A 27,483-nucleotide genomic window follows, 5' to 3' on the forward strand; every position below is an offset into this window, starting at 1 on the left:
CACGGGGGAGCGAGCGCTCACGCGTGGGCCGCCCCGTCGGGCGGGCGGTTCGTGAATGGGGCCGGGAGGGGGGGGTCCGGGACAGAGAGGGAGGTGTTAGGGGCGCGGTCTCACCGCCCGGCCCCTCCCCTCCTCCCTCCCGCCCAATGGCAGGCGGCGGCGGCAGCCACGTGGGGCGGACCGTGTTCCCAGCCGGGCAAAATGTGAATGGGCGCGGGGGAGCGCGGGCGGGCAGAGCGGTGGCGGCGGCGGCGGGGGCGCACGGCGGGCGGGCGGGGGGCTCGGCCCCGATGTGCGGGCGGCGGGCCGCGGCCCCGCTCCGCCCCGGCTCTGCCCCACGCGTGGGCGCTGCGCGGCTCTGAGGAGGAGGAAGAAGAGGAAGAAGAAGGTGGTCGCTGCCGCCGCCGCTCCGGCATGAGCGCGGCTTTCCAGCCCTCGCTGATGATGATGCAGCGCCCGCTGGGAAGCAGCACGGCCTTCAGCATCGACTCGCTTATCGGCAGCCCCCCGCCGCCAGCCCCCGGCCACTTCGTCTATACCGGCTACCCCATGTTCATGCCCTACCGGCCCGTGGTGCTGCCGCCGCCCCCCCCGCCGCCCCCGGCTCTGCCGCAGGGCGCCCTGCAACCGGCGCTACCCCCCGCGCACCCCCACCACCACCAGCTCCCCAGCCTGCCCACGGGTTTCTGCTCCAGCCTGGCTCAGGGCATGGCCCTCACCTCCACCCTCATGGCCACGCTGCCCGGCACCTTCCCCGCCTCCCCCCAACATCAGGAGGCCGCCCGGAAGTTCGCCCCCCCGGGGAACTTCGAGAAAGCCGAGGGGATGCCCCCGGACGGCGGCGGCGACGACGGCAAAACCTTCCTGGGGAAGGACGGAGCCCTCCTGCCCTTCCCCGCCGCCGACGCCGTCCAGGCCTCCCTCGGTGAGTGCGTGAGTGAGCGCCGGAGCCGTCGGGGTGGAGCGGGGTTCCGAGGGGGGACGGGGGAAGCGGGAGAGGGGGCGGCCGCGGGGACAGGGGACCCCCGGGCGGAGGCAGGGCTGGCAGGGGTCCGGTGGCCGCAAGGCGGAGGGGAAGGGAGGTTGCCAGCCCCCACCGCTCGAAAAAATAGCAATAAAATCAATCCAACCCAAAGAGACGTGGGGGAAAAAAAAAAAAAAAAAGACCAACCCCAACACCCCCCACTCCCCAAACCCCAACAATTTTCGGGGGATGGAGCTGCGGCCCGGGGGAGCGCGACGGCGGCGGGCCGGGGGGTACCACATTCTAACGAAAGGCCTCTGCTTCGCCTCCAGCCGGGGCTCTCCGGGGCCAGGGGAAGGAGGACCCCAAAGCAGAAGAGGACGCGAAAGGCAAGGAGGAAAGTTTCTCCATGGACAGCGATCTAGACTATAGCTCGGACGACAACATCCCCGGCCAGGCGGCTCACAAGGAAGAGGACTCTGGCAACGCGCTGGAGGAAAACCCCCAAAACCCCCCCAATTCCACCAACACCACGTCCACGGGCAAAAACCGGCGGAGGCGAACAGCCTTCACCAGCGAGCAGTTGCTGGAGCTGGAAAAGGAGTTTCACTGCAAAAAGTACCTGTCCCTGACGGAAAGGTCCCAGATCGCTCACGCCCTCAAACTCAGCGAGGTGCAGGTGAAAATCTGGTTCCAGAACAGACGGGCGAAATGGAAACGGGTCAAGGCGGGCAACGCCAACTCCAAGACAGGGGAGCCCTCCCGAAACCCTAAGATCGTGGTACCCATCCCGGTGCACGTCAGCAGGTTTGCGATCAGGAGTCAGCACCAGCAGCTGGAGCAAGCCCGACCCTGATCTCTCCCTATGCTCAGAACCACAAGTTTTTGAGGGAAAGGTTTCCGAATCGGGTTTTAAAAGCAGCCCACCCAAAAAAAAAAAAAAAAAAAAAAGAGAGAGAGGCAAAAAATCCCCAAATCCTACAGCAAACAACAGCCGACAAAAAAAAAAAAAAATCCCACGTGAGCGCACGGCAAATCCCTACCACGAGCGAACTTTAAAGCGAAACTTTCCACTTACCGAGTCAAGCGAGAGTCTGCAAAGGCAAGAGGCTTGGAAACTGTTTTGGTTCGGAGCAGGAATATTATCGAACCCTGGAAGAGACACACAGATATTTATTCTTACGCTGCCCCCCCACTTTGTACATACTCGTGCTCTCTTGGCTGCGATGGGGACCACCGATGCGGTACGGTGGCGGCGCCAGATCCAGCAACGATTTGTCCCCCCTCCCTCGCCGGCAGAGACATCCCCAGCGAAACCCGCAGCGCGCCTTTAGCCGTCTTTTGGGGTTTTGTTTCTTATCGGGGGCGAAAGGTAAAAAGACGAGAACAAAACAAAAAAAAAAACCACCAAAAGAAAAATAATAAGAGTTTAATTTCATGGGGTTTTTTTTTTAATTGTTTGATTTTATTTCCGATGGCTGAGTGGCAGGCAGTGGGGACGATTTTTTAAATATATTTTTTGCCTGGCTTTCTGTCGATTTGGTTTGCCTATTCTACCAAGCCATGTTTAAAAGAGCGTGGGGGGGTTGGGGGGAGGAAAAAAAAAAAAGCACGATCTTCTCTATTGTGTTTAATTTATTTCAATGTAGCTTATTTCCTTATAAGTTATGAATTTAAAAGCAAACTAAGTCTTGTGAATAAAAACCGACAAAGAAACAAAAAAGAAAAAAAAAAAAAGCCCTCCAGCCCCTGGCTGTTCTGTCCAGAATTTGGGGTTGAGCTGATTTTCCTTTCCCCTCCTGCGCGGCCGGAGCGGAGTGATGCTGCCCTCGCCTTTTTTTTTTTTTTTTTTTTTTTTTTAAACGAAGCCACATTTATTGCCGGGGGGGGGAGAGGGGCAAAAAGTTTCCTGTTTTTTGTGTTTGGTTTTTTTTTGGGGGGGGGAGGATGCGAAGGCTGGAAAAAGGCTTTTTGTGTAAATAAACGTGGATGGCCTCGATGGGGGGCGGAGGGTCAGGAACACCCCCACACCCTCCCCCCGCCGCTCCCCGGGCAGCCGGCGGGCTCCCAGTCCCGTTTTTGGTGGGGATACAGCCGCTGCGCCCAGGGCAGGGGCGCTGGGCGGCCCGGGGGGTTTGGTCGAGGCCAGAGGGTCCCGCTCCCCCCCCCGCCCTTCATCCCCTTTTTTCCCCCCATTTTACGCATCCCGGCTCCATCCGTGCCGGTGGCACCGCCCGGCTGGCGGCCGTCGGGGGCTCTTTGGAACTAAAAAGCATTAATTTCCCGACCAAAGCGGGGTGCTTGGGGGGGGGGGGAGCATTTGTTAAAATTAAACTAAGGGGGGGGTCATTCCAGGGAGCGCATCGCTCCCGGGGCAGGCTCCGGCGAGTGAATCAAGGCTTGGCGGTGGTCACAGCGTTTACAGCCCTTGCACTTCATCATTTATTGATGATACTTTTTTTTTTTATTTATTTTTTTTTAACGCCGGGGTCGGAGGGGGCTGGCGGGGTGTGTGTGTGAGGGGGGTGTCCCTGCTCCCCTCTCCCACCAGCCGCTCACGGAAAACAAACGGCCCCGGGCAGGATCGCTGCCCGCCGGCCCCACGGGCAGCCGCGGACACTCGGGGACTAGCGGGAACCCACGGGTAATTCCAACCTTTTCGGTAGCCACCGCCAACTGCCCGCTCCTTCGGCTCGGTTTTAAAAAAAAATATTAATAATAATTTTTGGTTTCGTTTCTGCACCGGAGGGAGTGGGGACACTCGTGGGGCGGCCCCGCCTGCCCCCCCGCCCCTCCCCCGGGCTTCCCGGCGCCGCTCCTCTTCGGAGCGCTTTTTTTCCCCTTTAAAAAAATAATTCATATATTTTTTCATTTATTTTAGTTTGCTTTTGGTGCGTACGGGGTTCTGCTCGGAAAGCCCAGCAACCCGGAGCCGGCTCGGGCGAGCGGCAGCCCGGCTGTCCTCCCCTCCAAGGAGGGGTTGTATTTTGTTGTATTTTAGGGAGGAGCAGCTGCTCCTCACCCCTGCTCCCCCGTCGCCCCCCCCAGGGCAGCCTTCCCTCTGCAAGCCAGCATGTACCCCAGGCACAGGAAAGTTATTTGCTCGGCGGGTTGGGGTCCCCCATTGCCCCCTTCCCCCTCCCCCCCAAAAGAGCGGGGCTTTGGGGCTGGAGGGGGGAGCCCCGGGCCGGGCCGGAGGAGAAGGAGATAAACAAGCGAGGGGGTTGATAGCTGTCATCATCACCATCATCATGGCTTTCATTTGGCTGCCTAATGAGTCAGATCACAGGCAGAGAGAAAAATTGTCAATCGCCCAGGCTCTAATGAATTTTTTTGCAAATTGTAATCAAGCCAGGCCGTCTCAGCTCGCTGATTAATGAGACCCAGGAGGCCCGGCCAGCACCTCAGCTTTTTATTCCATCCCGTCCTCCCTGCACTAAATTAACAGCAACTTGTCTGAGCTTCAAATTAACTCCCAATGATTAATTCTGATGGGGGGGTCTGAAGAATAGCTCGTCCTAATAGGCACTGGCCTCTGATGCTGTTTGAAATTAATACACTTCCCCTTTGGCTGCCGGCTTTAATCCAAGGTTGGGTTTTGACATCACTATATTTGTTGTTACAATAAATTCCTCTTACATCTGCAGATCAAATAATTGCACTGCTTGGGGAGCGCAGCAGAAATGCCGGTCCACTTCGTAGCAGCCCAAAGTCGGCAGGGAAGGAAAGCGACCCGCTCCTCTCCACCTCGCCTCCAGCCTGCCTTAGGAAAACCCCTTTTTATAGACATATTTTTAAGCCACTGCCATTCAGCAGCACCGGGATGTGGTGGCTGGAGGAGGCCACCCCTCTCCGACGGAGCGAGGAGCACACTGCCTCACTCTTAAATAAGACATCACAGTTTTTAAAACCACCACCCCGCCCCGCCCCCCCTTACCCTCTCGCTGCAGCAACCTGGCAAACTCAGCACATGCCAGGGCTGCCACAGAGACCGGACAAACTCAGTGCATACCAGATCGGATCGAGGGGGTGGGGGGGTACGACTCAAGCTGCTGCAGCTCCCACTTCCTCAGAGGGGGCAGCTCTGCATTCTACCTTGTTTCCGTTTGTATTGACTTAATTGGTTTAATTATTTCAGCTGGGACCAGCCATGCTCAGCTTTGTGCCTTTTACCTGCCAATCCCGCCCCCTGGGATGCGGCTGCCCCACTGACAAGGACCCCTTTGCACCTGGGAGGGGGGTGCCGGCCCCTCTCTCCTTTGGGGTTATCCCCCATGACAGTGGGGGTGTCTCCGCACTGAGCATCGCCCAGAGCAGGGCTGACCCCAATATGTGGAGAGGTGGGTGAGGTGTTCTGTACCCCTGCTGGGAATAACGCCACCCCCCCACCCATGAACTGAGCATCTCCCCCATGCCCCAAAAGGTGCACGTTACTCCCTGCAAGAGAAACCCACCCCTCCAGTTCACTGTCGTCCGGGATCGGGCCCCCGCCCCACGCTTCCACGGGGCCGTATCAATCTTCATCCGCAAGGAGGAGAGCGATGAGGCCGGTAAGCGGCCGCCAATGCAAATTCCTGCCGTCACCGTCATAAAGCACCCGGCACCCTGACACACAAAAGCAACACCATATGTACCAAGACAACCTGTATGAATTATAAATTGCATCATAAAAATTGATTGCCTATCCCAACCCTTCAGAAACACACGCTGTGGGGGGTGAGAAACCTACCCCACACCCCAAACCAGCCACCCCACGGTGGGAAGGAGTGCACTGCTGAGCCACCCCGCATCCCTTGAGGGTGCCAGGTCCCTTCCCGACCCCTCCCCACTGCTGCGGGATGCTTGCCCGCCCCTTGCTTGCTCTTTTCTCCCTCCCGCTACGCCTGGCCCATAGAGAGCCTTAATCTATTTATTTCAAGCCACTTCATCCTCTCTCCCGCTTTTGTCCCGGCCCCAGCCTCTGGCTTTGTGGCAGGACCGCTGAGGTTTTAAAAGCCCCTTCCCCTATAGTTTGAGGTCTCCTTGGCTGCCTGAATTACAATAGCTAAAACAGGATTACACTGACCTGATCCTATTAAACTCGCCAATCGATCTGTGCCGCCCTCCCTCCGCTCAGCAAACTTACTTGCCCAACTTTCCCTGTGGCTCAGCCTAAGAGGAGAAGTGAAAGACTGCCTTTCCAAACAGGCCTGAGAGAGGAAGGAGGGAGGTAGTTTTTTTTTTTTTTCCAGAGCCTTGTGTATTTTAAGCCTCTGCTTTAGCTCCCAGCATCTCAGCCCCAAAGAAAAACACAGCTTTTTAGTGGTCTCGCAGGTGCTCTGACTCCCAGCCCTGGCAGGAGATTAAGTCGTATAGATAAATAATATAGAAAGGGGTATTTTTAGCTATAAGCGAAACGATTCTCCCTCCCTTTGGTAAGGGCAACCCTGAAGCTGCCTGCTGTGGGGCGTGTAGGCTCCTGGTCCTCCTCCTACAAACAACCCAGTGTGGAGAAAACCCCTGGGAATAAACAGCCTCAGCCCCTCTCTGTGATGCTGAGCGTGCCAGACCGAAGCCTGAGCGAGGGGCTGCCCACGCTCGAGGTATCTGCAAGCCCCGGCAGTACCCACTGGGGCTGGGACCCTGATGCAGCCACGTGAGCATCTCCCCTCTGATGCCCAATATCCCTCTGTGCCCAGGGGACCACGTCACCGGTGCAGGCAGGGCTGACCCAGCAGCGAGTCCTTCCTCCCTTGCATTTATAAAAGGAGCGGAGGAAGAGGAGCGCAGACCCGGCTTAATGACGTTTTCCTCGTCAGCGGGTAAACTGACCTCGAATCGGCAGTGTTATCTGCTGCCAGGGGATGCTCTGCATCGCCTCGGTGCTAGGGCATGCCACCATCTGCAGAGGAACGGGTGCCTGAAATTAATCCCTTGCCGTCCCCCAGGAAAATAATTACAAGGCAGGGGAATAATCTAAAAATGGCAGTAAAATATGGGGTGTTTACGCTGACCTGCCAGGATGACTGAATTAGTGGCAAGGGGCCTGAATTAGCGGCAAAGGGCCTATCGCCGACTCCGGGGAAGCAGTTTTAATGTTCAAATCCTATTAATTAACAGAACGAAAGACAAACCAGGGACTCCCATTTATAATTTTCTAGGAGCGTGTTATCAACAGCGAGGAGTCGGAGCTCACAGGGTGAATGTGTGCTGCCAAAAGCCCAAAGCTCTTCCCTCTTAACACCCCCAAGCTACTCTAAAGGGTACCAGTACACCAAAACTGGCCTCCCAAAATGGGGCCTTAGCGGTGATTAATGGTTTTTTTAAAGGTAACATATCTCCATGCTATCTGGGGTGACAAAATCTGCATCTGCCTGTCTAAAAAGAAATCTTTGCCGTTTTCCTTCTGCTTGCAGTCCTGTTCAAGACACCTATTCTTACCGCAAAAGCATCTGAACTCAGAAATGATGCAGGAAAATGTGGGTATGGCCCCCAAAACCCCTTTGAAAGACCTCTGATTCCCTTAGTGGTACTCCCAGAACAGCCAATATAAGCCACAGGTACAGTTATACTAATTAAGTAATTGCTTGCTTTGTTGGCAACCCTGGCTCAAAGCGAACCACCCAACTTCCTTGGGCAATGGCAGTATCTCCTTACCTGAAGTCCTCTTGCACACATCCCTGAAGCATCCTCAGGGCGTGTCTTATCACCCCAGATTTGGCAGCAGGGGGTAATGCACCCTGTGAAACACACAGTCCCCCCCCAAACCCCTATATTAAAATTACCAGGTCACCCTCCTGCCAAATTTCAAGGCCCTGCACCAAAGCTGGAAGGCACCTAAGAGTTTTCAAGTAGCTACAACTGGGTTTTTTGCCTCCACTGCTTGGAAAAAAAAACAACCAAACCAAACCCTTTTGTTAGTGTTTTTCATCCAAAACATCAACAGGATTTGGGTTGAAATTCTCTCTTCCCCCCTCAAATACCTAGACAGACCCCCATTATGCAGCAATATACCCCAGATAACTAAAACACTGTGCAGCCCCAACAGCAAGGACAGGTGCAAAGTGGTACCCGGTCCAATGGCACCAGTAACAGCAGCCTTCTGGTGTGTGTCCCCCCCAACACTCACCTCTTTGCACAAAGAGGGTGGTTGGTAGTGAAGACCTTCTGCAAACCACCTCCACTTGTAGATAAGCCATCGAGCACCGAACATTTACAAATAGCCTGTTCATTGCTAAGAAGCCACTTGGGCTTTCATGAACATTGTTATGGCCGGGGTCTAATAGTATCTATCAAAAACATTGCCTTTCTGAATTAGGGTAATGGTCATTTTTAGGACACATATCTGTATTTTTTTTTTAAACAGATGCTTGACTCCTAAGCCCATGACTGCTATTTCTCCCCCTCCCCAATTATTTTCATATTTCCCCATTTCCAAAGCAGCAATAAGTTCCCGTGAAAGAAGGGTAATAGGAAGTCTCTCTCTAAGAGAAATTGTTAATTTGGGATTTATAAAGGACTTTCCTTAATGAATAATAGTTGAGATCGATCTGTCTTCCTGCCTCATTCTGCAAAGTAACATTTGTAAAGTAAGGTGATCCCAATTACTCCCTCTAATAACCCTCTCTAGCAAGAGATTTGAAAGCTGCAGCCATGAAACCCTCCCGCCTGTCTCTGCTCCCCCAGTGCTGTGAGCACCACCTGCATCAGGGCTTTCTGGCCTCATCCAGGTCATAATCCCCCTTCTCCCTGCCCGGCATGGACCAGCTCCATCACCCGAAAACCAGGGTGCCCTGCAGCCCCCCGAGAAGGATGCTCCATCCAGATCCTCCCCAGTCCCACCAGCCATCCAACTGGCTGCGTTTGGGAGGTCCCACGCTAGGATTACCACCCCTCATCACCAGGGTGCCAGGGTCCAGAGGGGTTCCAAGGACCCCTGAAACACCCAGTGCTCTGACACCCACATACCTCCTGGCTTATCAGAGAGAGGAGAATGAGAAATTACTTGATTATTGTCCATAAGTGCCTTCACGGGGTGAAAATACTGGTACCAAAGGGCTCTTGAATCAACAGGAGGACAGCAGCGAGAGGATCGATGCCAGCAGCTCAAGCCAGACAGACTCAAAGAAGCAAGGCTTTTTTTTTTTTTTTCTTTGAATATGGAAGACCATTAAAGATCAGAGCCAACTAAGGTGCGAGGGGCATCTCCAGCCCTTGGGGTCTTCAGCTTGGTGCTGGATGCCTTCCATAAAGAGGTGCTTTAGCCAAGCGTGGATTTTTGCCATAGCAAGTGCCTTCTCCAGTTGTTCTGCCATGTTTCCCCTTTCATCCTGCCTCCCTTCCCTTTGGTTCCTCTCTATGGCAGAGAATGAAGGTGTGGAAATCCCATTCCCTTCCTTCCTTTGCTTGGTGCCATCCCACATGCACGTCCCCATCCCATATGCAGACACTGGAGGGACTTCTGGAGGGACAGGATCTGAGGGAAGGGACCTTCTCACCGTGCTTTAATTAACGAGTCCTGCTCCCTGGGCTCCCCAACACTCAGGAGGGAGGCATGCTCTATAACAGCACCAGTGCTCCCTTTTATCCTTGCCTCCGCTGAAAAGACATCCCTTATCTGCCCAGAGATGCTCCAGCAAACCCAGAGAACACTAATGCCATTTTCCTGGTAACTCCAGAGGAAAAGAAAAATCCCCCAAAATTCCCCCCCTTTTTTTTTTTTTAAGCAAAATAAAATTCTTTTATATCACCTTTGTGCAGCTGGAGGGAACTAAGAAGCACAAGTTGTAAGAGGTTTGCTCTAGGTCACCTTCAAAAGAGGTGACCTACAGATGACACTGCCTTTGGACACCTTGTCCCTGCTACAAGGACTATTTTGGGTGTTTGAGCTCTGTTATGCTGCCGGTGTGCGAAGCGCAGAACAAGCCCCTTTTCTATCCTTGCCTGCAAGCACTATCCTCCTGGTGAGTCAGAGCTAGTCTGAGCTGGGCACAGTGCTCAGACCCTCCTTCACCATGTGGGAAGGGGGTGCAGCGGGTACCACCCTGCCCACATCTGAGCTCAGGCACTCTCCAGGCCAATTTTGCCAGCTCTGAGTGCTGGAAAGGGTGAAATCCTGATATACTTGTTCACCTGGCACAAACCTCAGTGCTGCTAGTATTAACTGGCCAGGCAGATTAGTGGCAGCCATCAGCCAATAAATAAATTGGAACCATCTCCAGACCTGATTAGCTTGCTAATTAAGCTCAGTTACAGGCAAATCTGCAGTCAATCAGCCTGGCCATTACCAGTTGGATCTGCAGAGCAGGAGCTGTAGATGCTACACCTCTGGTGGGGAGGAGGAGGAGGGGAGCGTGCTGGGGGTGGGAAGGAAGGTTGTACCAAAATCTGCTTTCCTCAGCATCAGTCAGAGATACTCATCCATCTGGGGTGATTCCTGGCAGCCTTCGGTGCCCCCACACTCACTTGGGCTCCTGTCCCAATGCTGTTGTGGGGGATTGCCCCAGTCCGCTTCAGTTGCGAACCTGCTTGGCAGCACAATCCCTTTCCAGTCCACAAACTCTCAGAAACTGCAGGATGCCTCCAAAGACAGCCCATTCAGAAGGGTAAACACAGGGCTGTAGGGGGTTATTTTTTTTTGGCTGGGCCAGGCTGCTTCCCCCCCCTTCTTTCCCACAGCCATCTGCAGCTCTAACACCTCACTCCGGCTCCCAGTTCTTCCCTCCTGCACCCAGCTGGCATTCTGGGGACCTGCCCCAAAATGCTGATGGACATCTTCATCCCAGCACAGAATCCAAGGGTTCTCAGTGGTTTCTTCTTGCCTGCAAAGTAGATGCAAGCCTTCCTGTATGGCCCAAAGCAGAGGTAGGATTTCAAGATACGTACCCATCTGTTGCTGTCAGCATTGCACAAGATGTTTTGGCATTCGGGGACCCCCATCATGGCAGCTGCCAATGGGCATTGGCCATTTTCTTGTCTCTCTACCGCATCCTTCCTCCGACTCTGGCAACTTGGGTTGGGATCCAAGCCCTCACTTCATTATATGAAAATACATGGCCTCTGATTTCCACTAATCCTCCAAGATGATGTGACTTGTTTGCTCCCACGCCAAAATGACAATAAATGATCATTTTTCTACTGCAAAAGGTCATCAGAAGGTTCTCTTCAACTAAGCAACAAGCAGCCCTCAGTGTCGGCAGCACTGATGCTGAGCCATTTCTTAAGAGGCTTGAGAAAACCCCAGGCATGTTACATTCCGTAGGAGCCCAGTGTTAATTCCCCAAGCAATGGGAAAGTCCTGCAGAGGGCTTTGCAGCTCCATATCCCTTCATCGCTCCTGCCCCACAGCACAGCATCACTTTTTTTCTTCCTCTGCTTTAGCTCTTCTCATTCTCTCTTTGGCAAATGCCAGGAGTCTCCCTGGCTTAAAAACAAACAGATCTGGAAGTTGAGGAGCAGAGATCGGTGGGGGCAGAATGCAAATAAATAAGTGCTAATTGCTGGCAGCGGTGCTGCGTGTTGAGCACGGTTATTGTGACCACATTTACTGGCCAATTAAGGGCTTTACTGGATGTTAGGCGAGATAAATGACTGCCAGGTGGGTTTCCCAGTCCTGCTGTCAGTTCATGGTTTTCCTACTGCACATTAGTTTTTTCACCAGGAGTAACTGCATTTCCCTAATGTGCCCTCCCAGTAACTCATGCAGTCCATGCTCTCTCTTTATAGTTGTCTCGATGATTTTAAAGGTCTTTTCCAACCTAAATAATTCTATGATTCTCCAAAAGTCACGTTCTAGGCATCGATCGGGTGGGAATTGCAATGCTGCAGGAACACTTCACCGGGGAATACCCATGTTGCCTGCTTCTCCCTGCAAGCATCACCTGCCACAGATCCATCATAGAAATAGAGAAAAAAGGGCAAAAGGATGAGCTCAAAGGCAGGTGCTGCTGGGCTCAGAAGAGCTTTGTGTGGGATATGCTGCTCCCCAGCTTGGTTTTCTGCTGGATTTTCTGCAGTGAAGTTTCTGAGCAGCATCTCTAGAGACCACTTCCACCTCCTGCCACCAAGTCATTGAGCAACTTGGCATGAGTGACATGTGTTGCCCCTGGGAAGGGCCCTCAGGAAGATAAACTGGGCCAAGTCACTCCGAACCAGGGGGTCCCACTGCCAGCCTCCTTCCCCAGGGTAGTGCAAAGGGAGGAGGGGAGCAGGGAGGACAATGGTGTTTGTTCTTCACCACCATTGTGGTTCAGCTGAGGAACTCCCTGATGCAGGATACTCAAAGCTTTCAAGAGATTCAGGGGATCAGCCAAACTGATGGAGGAGAAATTCACTGAGGATTACTAAACTCACCAAAAACAGGTGGCTCAGGAAGACCCTGAACTGTAGAGAGTTACAGGCTGGGGAAATACACAACAGCAGCCCCATGTAGTCTGTTTTTACACTCTCCTCCAGCATTGGCTTTTGGCCACAGGTGGAGAAAAATTGTTGGCATGGGTGGATCTTTGATCTGGCTCTTTGAGGCTACTCCTACCTGATATTCACGAAGCACAAAATGTTTAGTTTTTCCATGAAAAACAGCTGATTTGGGGTGAGCTTGGCTCGCTTCTGGAAAACAAAGCTGTTTACCAGGGGAGGGTCAGCCCCATCCTACCATTACATTGCATGTGATTGCTGCGTGTGCCGTCCTCGGTTGTCTCATCCCATCGCTCCCTTCATACTAGTTTGTATCTGTGTTAAAGAACAAGTAAGAAACAGCAGAACTGCCAAGGGGATGATTTTGAATGAGGGCTAAAAGCATGTGGTACCTACGGAATAAGCATCTCTGTGCTCTGGAGCAGGTTTCTTGAGCTGATGCTCCCAGCATCCACGAAAACTAATCCTTTGTAGGCAAGGGTGGAAACACACAGCAAGGCCTTACAGCAGAGCAACAGTCTGGTCTTTACAGTAATTGCTTTTTTCTTAAAAAGAATAAAAAGAAAAAAGGGGGTTTTCCCCCAACTCCCATTATGGGAATCAATAGTTCTCCTTCAAAATATCTTTCTGCCCCCTGTTGCTTTGCAGTAGGATGTATTCTTTTCTTCCTAGGCTTCTGTGAATGCCACCAGCTGAGAGCGTTTCAGGGGTACACGGGGGTGGGCTTGGGGCAGGTGAGAAATGCGGGAATGAAAGACATGCTTAAATCTGCTCCACCATTCCTGGCACCAGGCTCTTTCCAGGTAAAGCCAGGTCTTAGGATGGTTGTTAGAGGGAGCAGACAGCCATGCCCATCACAAAATCAAACCCCATACTGCTTTAGGAGGGCAAAGGAGGAGGGAACACATGATTCCTAAAAAAAAAAAGTTATAGCTTTACGCCCAGGGGGAATCCAAATCCAAAACAAGTTCTCCCACATTCGAAGTTCACATTACAGATCCAGAAGGGGAGAGCACAAAGCACCCACCTCCTGCTTTGGTGCTGGTTGGACACGTGATGGGGTTAGACAGGGTGGGAAAACCCTGCAAGAACACAGGTGTACAGTTGCTGCCTAACAAAATGATGATGTGGTGATGTAGACTCCCAAAAAAGGAAAAAAAAAGTCCACAAGCAGTCTTGCAGTTTTTCATTCCCCACAGTGCTGCTACAGCTTCCCTGGAGCACTTGGAGAATTGAAGAGCAGAAAAGGAAGTGGAAAACCTCCCCCAAGCCCCAAACAAATCCCTATCAGACAAGACAGAACCAACAGCTCCCTGCAGGTGGGAGACCTGATGGGATGGGCAAGAACCTGAAGAATGAACAGATCTAGCCCAAGGTGCAAGCAGACATAAAGGATAAAAACAAAAACCCCCAATCCCATATTGTGGGCAGTCCCACTCAATCCGTGAAGATGCAGCTCACCTTGGCCAGGACTTCCTTTGAGCAAAATCCTGCTGCAGCGAGGTCTCTGGTCCAGTGGCTCATTGTAGAGCCCGCCCATCTTGGCATTGGTTTTGACTGTGCTGCCTCTTGGTATCAGCCCATGTGTTGGGTGCAAGACCAGGAAAAGAGACATCCCCGATCCACTGCTTCTCTACGGCTATCATACCCGCCTCTTTGTGACTCTTTTTGAGGGAAATTCCCCACTTTTTCCACCTCTTCATAGCTCCACTCTTTTCGGAACATCCCGAATTTCTCTGTGTCTTTTATAAGGTGGGGTATGCACAGATGGCCAAACCGTAGCACTGGTTGTCTCGCCCTGTGGTGCCCTTAAGGATCCTAAAATCTTACATTTCCTTCCTCACCCCAGGGCACGTTATTTAAGTCATCTCCCTTTCCCTCCCCCATTAATGCACATTTACTGAATTTTGTCTGCTCTTCTCTGTGCCCCCACGCTGATACCACATAGCTCTCTCGGCCTTATGTAGTGTTTCTACAGCCATCGGTACCCCTAACCGTACCGCCAACCCATCAAGACACACTGGGCCTGGTAGGGACCCTTCTGGCATGTGGCTAGTTACCAGGCTGCTCAGGTGAAAACCCATCACCTCTCGCTTCCTTCTCCATCCCCTCTCTCAAGCTTCTATATCAGGGCAATACTGTCTTCTCCTTGGACCTACTTAGATGCTTGTGATGTACCTGGGCCAAGACTTTAGAAATGTAAATAAATGTCCATCAGCTGCCCGTTGTTCAGGGCTTTAAATGACTTGTTCAGAGAAGCCTAATAGAAAGCCATGATCTTCCTTCAAAGAAGTGATTAGACCATACCATATCATGACCTTAAAGATGTTTTATTATTCTTATTTTAAATGATCATTTCAACCAATTTAGCAGATACAGATGTAACCGTTACTGGCCTAATTCCTTGGATCTCCTCCAGAGACTCTTAAAGCCTAGGTGCAACATTTACTACTCTCTCTTCCTCGGGGAGAATAACTGTTTTTAATGAAAGCTCACATATTTTTGCGGGGAGATCTGTCATTCAGTTCATAAGCACTTTCAGAACTCTTAGATATACACCATTACGGCCTGGCTGACTTATTGCTTTTTAATTTATCAATTTGCACCATTACCGGCTCTTCTGACATCCCAGGTCTCGGATAATACTTCATCTTTATTACTGGCAAAGAGTGACAGTATCTCATCATTAATACGAGAAGAAAGTGGGGCCAGGGCAGGTGTATCTCCATAACATGACAATGAAGACTCAAGCTAAGAAGCAAGCTGCGACGAACAAGTTTTCTTGTCTTTATTAGAAAGAGACCTATACAATATAGCAGCCTCTCTCTGCAGTACTTTACAACTTTTTTTTTCCTTTTTTTTTTAATTATTCAGAATACTGTACAGCTGACACAAAAATCTCAATGCGGAGAGAGAGGAAAGGGAAACATAATACAAACTGGCATACTTAATCAAACCAAAATCATATGAAACAACAAGCAAAGTGAAATGTTTGTCAATCGGTTTAATTACAGTACAAACAATATAAATAAAGCATCATTGAGTCATTGTAAAACAAACTTGCTGAATGAGGTAATATAAAACCAACAAAAGACATTTTTTTTTAATAATTTTCACACTGTCTTGTAATCATTTATACATTACTATTTACAGAAACAGAAACACTCCCCCACCCCACCCCCACCCCCAACTTGCTATAAAGCCTGCCGTATCTTCTGCCTCTACCCCAAGCAGAGGTCTCAGGTGTCCCTACTCACCTGGGCTCCCTTTCTCCCCTCCCCAACCAGAAAGACAAACATCACAAAGCAGAAAAACTGAGAGACTTGGGGGCTAAAAGCGGCCAAATGTAAAATCTAGTCTTTGTAGGCGGTCACAGGGTATTAAATAAAGGAAAAAACCCCAGTGTATACATCCGCTTCCCAAGTGGTACCGATGTGCCTCCCAAAATAAAGGTGCCGGCTAGATTGAACCTTGAATCACAACCTTGCTGAAACCAGGGGCCACACTCCAACTTCAGAGAGGCCAGGATACAGGCCATCTGTGCCCGACTCTGCCGCCTGGAAGCTGTTTTGCCTTGCACTTGGGCAAAGCATTCGGGATACGCTCAAACTCTGATGAAGTCGAGAGGTTTAAGTCAGCAGGAGCTGCAGAATCAGGCCCCTGGCAATTCCAAACCAGAGTCCAAAGGCAACAGTTACACCAAACAAGTCCCTTGGTGTTTTAAAAGACACTCCTCTCCCAAATACCCCTTTGGTTTGTGCGCCCGCCTACGCAAGCTGTCTACAAGTGAAAGATGCTCTTGACATTGAAACAGTGAGAGAGCTGGACCAAAAGCATGCGGTCCCCCAGAAACTTGGCACTTCCATGGAGCAAAGGGCTGTGCTTTCAGAGGATGGGTGCGTCCTGCTTTCCCTGTGGGCTGGCAAAATGAGCTCAGTAGATTCAGCAGAGAATCCAGCTGAACCCCTGGATACGTCAGAAAAAAAATGCTTCAACAGCATTTCAAAGTAATTTTTTGTCACAGGTACAAGAAGGGGAAATGAAAGATCCTCCCATCTCTTCTGCGCACCCAGCCATGTTTCCTACCATGCCTTGCCTAGCTCCAGCAAACACATCCTTCTCGCCCTGCCAGACTTGCCCTCTCCCTATTGATTTCCCGTTAGGACTACAAACCGAAAACGAAGGTAGAAGTGGTGCAGAGCAACACTTGGTCAAGTTTTCCTGGACTACTCGGTACATGCAAACCCTCAGCTCTGTAGCTGAGGCTTGTGCTCCCTCACAGCAAAATTATGGGGCCAGAGCTGAATGGCCAAGAACATGAGGAGGGAGGGATGAGAAGCTGCTCTTGGGGAAGGCTCCCCAACAACCCCACAAACAGCAGCAGGATCTGAAGCATCGCTGAATCAGCTATAGGAGGGCAGCCCACTGGTCTCACGCTTTATATAGAAGTTATATAAAATAAATAATTTATATAAAATAAAGGACCCCTGACCAGCAAGTCCTCTGCCCTTTTCACCTTCGGAATTTCCTTCCCCGGTGTTTCGCATGATAACACACCCAGGGCTGGCGAGCTGAGATTTCTTCTCTCAAGCAAGGGGGCTACTTCAGTCCTGGCAGCCAAGTTAAAGGTTTTCTCAAGTTGAGTGTTGCTGTCAGGAGCTGGATTTTACTGAATACCTCTGAGGCAGGTATCTGTGCAAGTCCTGAGCATCTGATGGTTTGCAAGAGCCACAGTAACCCTGTACCTTGTATTCCTGCATCTCTCCATCCCTTGTGCTGTTGCCCCCCATCCTGCGCCTGCCTCCTGCACTCTTGGAAATGGCTGGTTGTACTCAAGCTGGGAAACTTGCCCATTTAGAAACATCTAACTGAAAACCTGGCTGTAGCAATTGATTTTGATTACTGTGTAAATGTGCATACGTACATTTCCACAATTGCTAATAGTAGTACGCAAAGCTTATATGCATATATAAGCACACATATGCACACCAAATGCAGAGGATGTGTAGTTAGTGACCTCCATGTGATACGCTGCCTTCCCTTCAGGCTCCAACCATCCTGACTGCACTTTGTCCACCAATTCAACTCAACTCAATTCCCAGATCTGGGAACTGGTTGCCAAATCACAACCCACCTTCAGCAACAAAACCCTTCCCTGGTCCTGCATGAGGTTGGGGTTTGCCTTTAGGACAGATCAAACCCTACCAGGTTGTCTGCTGTGATGGGTTTTACTCCATGTACCTTGTCATTCAAGAGGACCAGGAAAGTGTTTTCAGCTACTTCAGTTCTCAGAAACAAAAAACCACCAATTGGTTCTGGAAAACAGGGCATACACGAAAGAGCTGATGGTGCATTCACTGGCAGCAAGCAACATGGTCACCCCAAATGCATGCCATTAGACCTCTGTAAACACCCCCACCCCCACCCCCCCTTAATGTTTTGTACATAACACACAGGTAAAAATTACTAGCTCTGAAGCACTGCAAAATAGTCAGTCCTTAGTACTGGAAGCTAAACACACATCCAGAAAGCTCATGGCCAAGAGAAAGCTGAAGCTCTGCCTGTCAACAGGACTGACTGCTACCACTTGAGTACGCCACAGGGATTTGGGAGATAGGCGGACATATAGAGATGAAGAGGCTAAAACTGCTGAAATGCACAAAGACATTTTTATTTCATCTGCCCACAAGCAAAAGTCCCCCCGAACATTCAGGGAACGATAGTAAACAATGGGAGTTAATTCACCCACATATTGCTGTCACCTGAAATGAAACACAGTGGCCAAGATGACCAGAAGCGTGCCTAGTGATCTGGGGCTTCAGACAGCTGTTAAAAAAAAACCCAAAACAAAACCACAAAACAAAACCAAAAAGACCAACCTTTTCTTTTCAGAAATCATGCAATCCTCCCTCTCAAAACATTAACTATTCATAGTTCCTGAAAATCTTGGCCAAAACCCTTTGAGCCTCCTTTTAAAATGAGACAAATTCAGTCAACTCAAGGTAAACTGTCATGACATGAGATCACTCAATATTTACTTTAAAAACTGGCCCACGCTAAACAATAAAACCAAACCTAGAATATCGTAATACAACAAATCTACCTACCTACAGCTTTAGATATTTTGCTCTATTGCCTCTATATTTTTTCAAACGGATTATTCTCTAACAAAGCCATTCAAACCAACCTTCTTTTTGTAGCTTAGAATTTAAGAAGTGGAAACCAATTGTGGAACCTTTTAATTTGGGGTAGTTTAGTTTTTTTCTACCTTGAAAAGAACTTTAATCTGGAGCGGGTTTTTTTCTGCTATCCTGCAAACACAAGAACATCCAAACCCAGTTTTCTACACAATAAATTTTACCCACAAATCACCAAGAATGGAAGGAGATGTTGAACTAAGGATCCAAGTCTAATAGCCGGAGATCCCATGTACACATTGCTGTAGCAGCCACCGGAGGGGAAATGAAGATGCTTGACGATGAGATGGGAATGGGCCTATCCAGCCAAGCTGCCCCAAGGTTGGTCCCCAACACTGTCTTCCTTTACCTTGAGTCCCTCCAGCCACAATGACCATTTGTTCCCTGTTAAGGTGCAAATGCGGCTCCCCGAGACATTTGGAAAGGGCCCCTTTGGGACCCCCTTGTGAAATCTGTGCTTGTCTCCACTATTACTACTTTATACTAGAAACTACAAATCACTTCATTTTTCCCCGATCTCCATACAAATATAAAAGATGAAACTATCCAAACCCCATATAATCTAATTATACTACATTACAGTGCCGGAGATCATTTCTAAGCCCGTATCTGCATTCCTACCTCTATTCCTCTCCCTACATTACTCAGCTTCCTCTTGCCAGGGGAAATCTCCAAGTGCAGCTAAAGCTTTTTCGCACTAACACACATAATTTAAGGAAACGGGGAAAAGACAGCAAATTAAACAGTATCGATGTTTACGCAGTTACTATACACTATGCCCAAATGCTTAAAAATCCTCTCTACCCTCCTGGAGCTCACCTGGCTTTCTGAGCAGCATCTAGCCCAGAGTACACCAAGGTTCTCCAAAAATCGCTGTTCTTCTCCCCCTTTTAGCAACAAAATTGAAAACCTGGTAATGGGAGCCCCTGGCCAAATCTCTGCACTGGCAGGGCCCTGACTTTTCCCAGGGTTATATCTTATTTCGTCATAAATACAGAGGAGAAGTAAACCCTCCTCAACTCTGGGAATATCAAGGTTCAGAGTTCAGATGCTGGGTATGACACATCCGACTCATCTCTACTGTTCAACAGCAATTAGCTTAAAATAAATAGAAGGAAAGTGCTGATGTTAATAGCAAAGCCTGACTCACTTCTAGTGTTTTAGTCGTCGTGGATAAAGTGCAGAGGAAGGGGGATTTAAAGGTATCTGGGATGACGAAAAGGGTTAAATGGGGGATGCAACAAAAACCACAGCCGCGGACTCCATTTTCAGAGAACACAGCTTTAACTAACACGTTTCTGCTGGGATTTCTTATTGACTGGGTCTCAATTTGTTTTTAATTTCCTCGTAACATGCTCAAAGGGTGTAAACAGCCTGGCAAATGGGTTCCATAAAAGCAACAACAGGGGCTAAATGCGAGACGAAGAACAGAAAACAGACAGCTTAACAGAATGAAAGCAAGGGGAACGATTCCTGCAGGTTCTCCAAGTGTCGGTATATATTGCCTGTTTCCGCACCTGGATGACTTCAAGAACATCCTCTGCAAAGTGCAAACGCATCCCCTGAAAAGCACGCCGAGCCCAGAGACCTCGGCTCACAAAGCCAAGCCCTGCCGGGCTCCAGCCATGAAGAACTTCCCCACCTCTCCTTCACCATGCAAGAAGAGGATGGATTGTACGCTGGCCTGACTCCCTTGCCAGGTGGCCTGTCTCACTAGCTGAGGAGGTGCCACACAACTCCTCCCAGACATCCAACCAAACCCATCTGAAGAGGGGATGCTGCTGCCAACACCCCGTGAGGCACAGACTTTCAGTCTGTTCTCCTGAGGCTGAAGCATCACCAGCTCTAGTGCCAGGGAAGGTCCCTCCTGACTTGGAGAGACAGCGCTGGGTGATCTCCCAACTTTTGAAGGGATTGCCGCTGCATGCACAACCGGGTATCCTCCCCACAGACCCTGACACGTTTGGGGAACCCATCACATAGTCTACGCCACTTCAGCGTAGTTACTGCCAACACTTACACCTCCAAGGGAAAACCATGCTTAGATTAATAGCAACTGTGCTACTACTTAATTAAAGTATGAGGTTGTTAGCTGGCTAGCCTGGATATATGATTTTTCCTATAATACAGTGGAATTTCCTCTCCTAAAAATATTCTGTTTTTTCAATGTTCACTTTTGGAAAATCTTTATGAAAGGAGTGTAGAACTCTTCTACCTGAAATCTGCATGACAGCCTGGTTGCCCTTGTTTCTCAAACATCACTCTCAGCTTTACAAGAGGAAGGTCGCCCAAAGAGAGCAATAAATTATGTACAGAAAATATTTTCAATTAGGAAAAAAAAAACTTGGAAATGGAACACACATTGAGAACTTAACAGTGGCAAATCTGCCTACCATGTATTTGAAACATTGGACTTGGTTTTTGGATACAAATGCCCTTGATGCTCCCAGGGGAACAGCAGGCAGCTATAGCACCTCTGGGACCACGAGCTGCGATTCCTGAATTCCCGCTGTGTCCACCTGGTAGGGGTGTAAAGCTCGTGAGCACCAAGACACAGTGCACTTTGCAGCATCCCCTTAAGCTGCACATTAGATGGGTTGTCCCGTCACTGAAGGACCACCCGTTAGTACCAAAGATCAGGGAGCTGTGTGGGAATGATAGAGAAATAGCAATTATAACAGACACCCTTCCTCAATTAAAAAAAAAAGTAAAATTATCCCAGTATGAAGAGAATCAGCTGTAGCCTTACTCTGATGCAGCCAGCCTAGGCTGGTTAAAGAAAGAATCCCCCCCCGCAATAGTCAAAGGTCTATACAGTAACAAAGTACAAAATGAGAACACCACTGAATAGGAAAAGTTGGTCAATATTCTCATGCTTCCACCTTGAGGCTTGCTTTTCTTCCACAATTTGATGATTTTACAGCAAATCTGTAATTTTCTGATTTTTTTGCTGAAGATAACCAGATTATGTTTTTTCCTTCACTTTTTGTCCACATATAGTTTATTTAGCAATTGCTGTGCTCCTCCCATCTGTATGCCAAATGAAATGCAGAGCCCCAAGGAGAAGCACCACTGAAGGCTTGGGAAATACATACGAGCAGGTAGATTTGCAAATTACTATGCTGTATGCACCTCACTGCCTTCACATAATTGCTCCTTTGCCATCAAATTCAGTTGAGTTTTCAACTTTCTCCGTGATATACCCTTCCCCCATCTTCACATTGCCATATGCCTTTAAAAAAAAAAATTTAAAAAATCACTTTTCTGCCTGCCAAAAACCATACAGCCTGCTTCCCCGTGCCAGAATCCAACTTTGCTGAAAATAGGAGAAGCTGGGATCTGCCCGGTAATACCAAAATAATCAAATCAAGTATTAAAACTTGGAATTCAAATGAACTGTCCAGGCTACTTTCACAAGCCATTTTTCTTCCAGAAAGAAGCCAAGTTGGGAGTCAAACGCAGCCATGCCCTGCCCGCCACGGTGAAGGCTATCAATTCTGAACTTAATCAAATCTGATCTTCCCACAGCCAGACTAGGGCTTTTTGTCTTGGCTTGTGAAAGCTTCGTGACTTCTGGAGTTACATATATTTACAGCACTGAGAAACAGCCTCTTTTTTCTTTCTAAACGGTCTCATACGCTTCTTTTTTTTTCATGCCAAACGTGCCATAATCTCCTTCTGATATGTTCCTCAAAGGCTTGTGATGGAAATAAGAGCTCACTGCTGGGAATATTTTCAATGTACAATGATCTGTAACCCACAGATCCTAACTAGTTGCACATTATTTAGTTCACATCCATTACAGTTTATAAATTAACAGAGATGCCATTTTCTGTACAAAAAAAAAAATCAATGCATATTTATGTTTTTTTTTTATTCAAATAGATTTTACACACATATAATCTAGAGACACAATACAAAAATCTGTATAAGTTAGGCAATGCATCACAGGAGTGACCAAAAACTCAACACATTTACCTTGGCAAAATGACAGAACCTATTTCTGCTAGCTGAAAAAATATTAGCCTTTAATACGTTTATTAATTTCACTAAACATACTTGAAGTGTTTTTCCTTAGCGGTATTCATTATTCCTTTTTGTGTTTCATAGTTACCTTTATTTATTTTTTCCATTTTGTTTTTACACCAAGGAGACTGCAGTCAAATAACACTCAGCAACTCATTTCCTCTCTTTGGACTGAAAAATTAAACAGATACTAAATTATGACAGTGAATTTAGAAAGGAGGGCTCCAAGGGCTTGAAAGAACATGTCTGAGATAATATGATGCTTCTAAGAATATTGCAATCACATCCAAGCAATCACCGAAGCGTGCCATGTAACTACCTCCTCAGCTAATATGCTTTTTTCTCCGTGATGACTAATCATGTTCTATTAAACAGCGGTAATGCTGGAAGAACTCAACTATACAAGTGTAATGAAGCCAGTATTCTCCCCGGACAGATTAGCTACAACTGATTTGACACATACCATCATAGGAGCTTCAAACCTGACAAACTCTGTGCTTGCTTCTGATTTATGCCGTCAAGCTCTTCAGAGAAGAGAATGAAATCCAGGCGTCGCGTTTGGTAGAGGTGAAATGTACTGATGTGCTTAACTGTCAGTTACAGAAAGTCACCATCTCTCCTTCCTTCTCCTCTTGCTTGCTTCTCCCTCCGCCCCTTCCCTCCACGCTCGGGGAGCCTGCATCCTCCCTGGGGATGACCGCTCTCCCATGGTCCCAGTGCCACGCGCGGTGTGTCCCGCTCAACCCACACCCTCTCGCCTGCTTGTTTCCATCGTTCGAGAGCTGTCACTGAAACAACTGCTTTCTCTGCAGCCCCTTTTGCTCCTTCTCATCCCCTCGCACTCTCCAGATGCACCGTTTCCGGATAGGACAGGGATGTACCGAAGGGAAAAGGGAAAAGGAGAGTTACCAGACTCACAGAGCAGAGCTGTGATGGGGATGGAGGAATATGAGGCTGCGGATGTAATTCAGGTCAGCAAATATACGAGTGAGCTCCTCAGATGATGGTGGGCATCCTTCCGCTGCTGTTGTTCCGGTTATTGTTCTTCCTGGACAAGTTTGGAGTGGCCATGAGGACGAAGCGCTCGTCAGGGCAGCCGTACTGGAGGAGAACGTCAATGCACTCCTGGCTGGAGGCCTGCCGGGCGTAGGCCAATGCCGTGTTTCCATGGGCATCGCGTGCCATCACGTCGACGCCATACTACAGAAAGAAGAGATGTGTTGTTGGAAGCTGCAGTGCCAACAGAGCATTAAAATGGAGGGAGCAGGCTCAGGACAGATTAGTTTGAATGGAACTGAGGACGAGGAAAGGGAGAAGAGAGCAGGCAGGATACCAGCCTGACAACGTCAGCAGCACTGAGTCCCATACGTAAAGGTTTCTATAGGGGGAGGCTCATATGTGAAAAAAAAATTTGCCACAGTGGTGTTTCCAACAGGTGCTAGGGAAATCTCTTCTTCCTCATTTCCTACGCTCTCCTTTACTTTCCATCAAGTAGCAGAAGACAGGCAGAAATATACTTTTTTATAACATTGCTGTACTTAGAGAGCATACAATGAGGAACATCTAGACTCGGCACACCAGCAAAGGCTTTGTGGAACATGCAGGAAGAAGGTTTGGGAGGTCCTGCTGAAGGACATAGTCAAGCAAAAACCCACCCAGCCAGCCCCCTCCCTGGACACCAAGCACTTACCCAAATCAAGAGCTGCACTAACACCACGTTTCCTTTCCTGCATGCCAAGTGGAGAGCAGTGCGCCCATCACCGTCTCCGCAGGTCTCATTCACCTCTTCCCGAGTCCCGTGGGCAAGGAGCAGGATGACCGTCCGCAAGTCCTCCTCGGCTGTAGCCCTCAGGAGATGCTGGCCCAGAGAAAGCTCCAGGCATTGCAGTGGGGCAAGGAATAGCTTCTGCTCGTACTTTGCACGTATCCAGCGCTCTTTTTCTTCCCTAGAGAAGCCAAAGGAGACAGGTCACTCTAACCCAACTTTGTCAACTCTGCGAAATGGTGCAAGTTCAGCTTGGGCTATCGTTATGCTAGAAAACAGCAGTTAACCAACATGAAAATTACCCTCCTTCAAAGTTTTGGCAAGAAAGCCCTCATAGAAACAGTTCACCCGAGTCTTATCATTGCAATGATATTTGTGTGGCCCATCTCATCGTTACTGAATCATATTATTGCAATGCCTGAGATCTCTCTCAGGGGATGCCTTGCCTATGGAGTCATAAGATCACAACAGCCAGCAGGTCTTAAAAAAACCGAGGCTGCCCCAAGGACTGGCAAGAGGTCACTGCAAAAGCTCTCACCATCATAAAGACCAAAGACAAAACAGGCGGCCTGGTCCCACATTAAGGTTGTGCTGCAAAATACATTACAGAAAACGCACCAAATTTCTGTATCCAAGACCAGAAGCAACCAAGCACCTGGGCTTACAATTCAGATGGGAGAGCAAGCCCTGAAAGGGAAGCCCCTGCCTTGCTTGCAGGGGTGCTTTTTCCCTCTACAAGTTGAGTAATGTTTCCAATGCAAAAGGCATATGGATGGTTCCTCTGTTTGTTTTTCCAAAATGCAAACCACCAAACAATACTTAGAAGCACCATTTCCTCCTGATACGTCAAAGAACTATCAAAAGCCTTCTGGATGCTATTAGGTTACAGGATAACAAGGACTACAGACAAATCCCTCAACTCTTCATTCACAAAATTACCATACAATTACATGATCTAAGAGATCTAGCCCTAGACAAAGTCCCATTTAGAGGTACCTCAGGTAATCTGTCCAGCCTGTAAAACCATATACATCACCTAAGCCAGGCAACTTGTTACTGGTGACAGATTTTCTCCTCCGGAGTACAAAAGGCAAAGCTCTGTTTATGCCTTTCAGCCGTGTTTACACTACTCTCAGTAATCTAGTGTCAGGTTAGCCCTAATCTGTTTTTAAATACTTATGTAAACAGATCCTTCCAACAGCAAATCTGGATTAGTTTTGCATCATTTCCTGGTACATGTGGAGTGACCTTGCTTTGACCTCCCTGGATGCTTTCAGGCACAGCTTCCCAAAGCATGGGCTTCTCTACCCCACCACAATTTACTTTACAAACAGGTCCAGGTTTTTTTTTTTTTTCAGAGCAAAAGTGCAAACAGAAAATTAACACAGAGAGTGCTTCATTTAAATCAAACCTTTGAATGACTCCTGTAAGCTAAAAGACACACACACAAAAAAACATTTGGGGAGCTGCAAATTAACCTTTGATGGCAGGATCTGATAGAGAGTATCATTTCAGGTATTCCAGATGGAGAGGAGGAAGAAAAGGATTTCTGTTACTACTGCATCCTTGACTCATGGTTTTTGTGTTTGTATTTTTTTAAGGTAAAAACCGCAAACCGAAACCAGTGCAATGAAGAGGATAAAGTAACGTACATGCGATTATTTACAATGAAGTGTCCATTTTTGCAACTTTGCAACACTTCTAGGTCCAGTAACTATCTAGCGTATCTTCAAGAACGTTTAGTAAAGCTCATATGTTTTTAAAATACATATAGAGTCTGCAAATTAACCCTCCCTCTCCCCCAGACCATCTTTTGAGTGATAGTAAGTTTTGGCTCCTGTCAGAGCATCGGTTGCTGTGATCACCATGGCTTGAAGAGAAGGCCCTTTCTGTTTAGAGAGCAAGCTGTTTTACACAAGTGTCCCACTTCTAGTCACAATTCACCTTAAACCATAATGGTGAGTTATGGTATATACTGAAACAGAGACAGTAAGTGCCAAGTTCAGGCAGAGGCTTTCAGAGCTTTAGGCTGCTGCTTTACAAATTTATCGGCATGAATTTCACATTTGCCGTGTATCACATGGAAGCAGACAAAGGCAATCCTGCCGCTCTTGGGAGGCTGCAAGAAGGCAGGAGAGACACCAACAACCTCATCTTGCTCAGGTTTGTCCTATTGTCTCAAAAGGCTGGGAAAAGAATAGACAACCCATTTAAAAATAAATCTAACTCTGAGGAAGGGGAACATGCTGCCACCTGTATTAGTGATGGAAAGGGTGCAAATGCTCCTTCCTTAAAGCACTCTCCTGCAGTATGATCAGGTAACCCATAAATCCTCTGCATTAACACTGACTGTATGTTCCAGTCAGGATCCATCCCTTCACTGGAAGAAGTCTGTTGCAGAACCGGGCAGCACCTAAAGTGATGCTGAGTCCCTCAGGAGATGCTCACTGGCATGGCTGGCCAGAGCAGGACCCTGCAGCCAGCATGAAGGCTGTGCCACTGGGCTATGCTCACCTAAAAATTCAACCTTCACATGTGGTTATTCTACCTTACTTCAGTTTCCTTTTTCAGAAAACCCACCTAATTTTTCTTGGCCACATGGGCCACCAAAAAATTAAATTCATTAAGGCCAAATTCTACGTTTGGAGTGACATTAAGGGTTGTGGAGGGAAAACAGCAAACACTACAAACAAAAATAAAGGTGTTTTAAAAGCCTCAGACATTTGGGGGCAGCATGTCACTGACATCGGCTATCGAATGAGATGTACATCTTACTCAACTGTACAGTCTGGGCACAAGAAAAACAGTCGTTGGGATTTGCTGGTAGAAAACGAAGCTTTATCAGAGAGGTAGGAGGAAAAGCACACTCACCCACACCTCAAGAACAGCTGAAATATAGAGGAACTGTTTTTGAATGAGTATTTAGAAAGCCAACATCCATGACATCCTCCCTACATCTCTGGCACAAACCATTTCATTTTGAATAGGAAATCCTGGGGTCTTTCCTGGAAGACAGCTTCAACTTCACCGCTTGCATTCATCTTAGAAATCCTGACAACAAGACATAAATACTGTAATTGTTTCTTTGATGCCCCAATTTCACTTCTGGGATCCACAGCTTGTCTTGGTCAAGGTTT

At 48.7% G+C, this 27,483-nt stretch overlaps 2 protein-coding genes across 4 annotated transcripts in view; one reads left to right on the plus strand and one right to left on the minus strand.

Moving 5' to 3' along the window:
• The first annotated feature begins 217 nt into the window (after positions 1 to 217).
• On the plus strand, positions 218 to 2,537 carry GBX2 (gastrulation brain homeobox 2). Its single transcript, XM_064453327.1, has 2 exons — positions 218 to 925; positions 1,297 to 2,537. Exons 1-2 carry the CDS (start codon positions 415 to 417, stop codon positions 1,818 to 1,820), a joined length of 1,035 nt encoding a protein of 344 aa, XP_064309397.1. The 5' UTR covers positions 218 to 414; the 3' UTR covers positions 1,821 to 2,537.
• A 12,585-nt stretch (positions 2,538 to 15,122) lies between these two features.
• Positions 15,123 to 27,483, minus strand: part of AGAP1 (ArfGAP with GTPase domain, ankyrin repeat and PH domain 1) — a 240,221-nt gene continuing 227,860 nt past the window's right edge. For all 3 annotated transcript variants that reach the window (XM_064452169.1, XM_064452170.1, XM_064452168.1), the window contains 2 exons: positions 24,272 to 24,527; positions 15,123 to 23,781 (listed from right to left, as the gene is read on the minus strand). In XM_064452169.1, the coding sequence (XP_064308239.1) occupies positions 23,578 to 23,781; positions 24,272 to 24,527 (460 nt within the window). In that variant the 3' untranslated portion in view covers positions 15,123 to 23,577. The remainder of the gene's footprint in view (positions 23,782 to 24,271; positions 24,528 to 27,483) is intronic.

This window comes from Phalacrocorax carbo, chromosome 5 (genome assembly GCF_963921805.1).
Source record: "Phalacrocorax carbo chromosome 5, bPhaCar2.1, whole genome shotgun sequence".
NCBI classification, from domain to species: Eukaryota; Metazoa; Chordata; class Aves; order Suliformes; family Phalacrocoracidae; genus Phalacrocorax; species Phalacrocorax carbo.

Coding starts and splice junctions, on each gene's coding strand:
- GBX2 (XM_064453327.1), top strand. CDS start 415: ATGAGCGCGGCTTTCCAGCCCTCGCTGATGATGATGCAGCGCCCGCTG. Junction 926..1,296: donor CGCCGTCCAGGCCTCCCTCG/GTGAGTGCGTGA, acceptor CTTCGCCTCCAG/CCGGGGCTCTCCGGGGCCAG.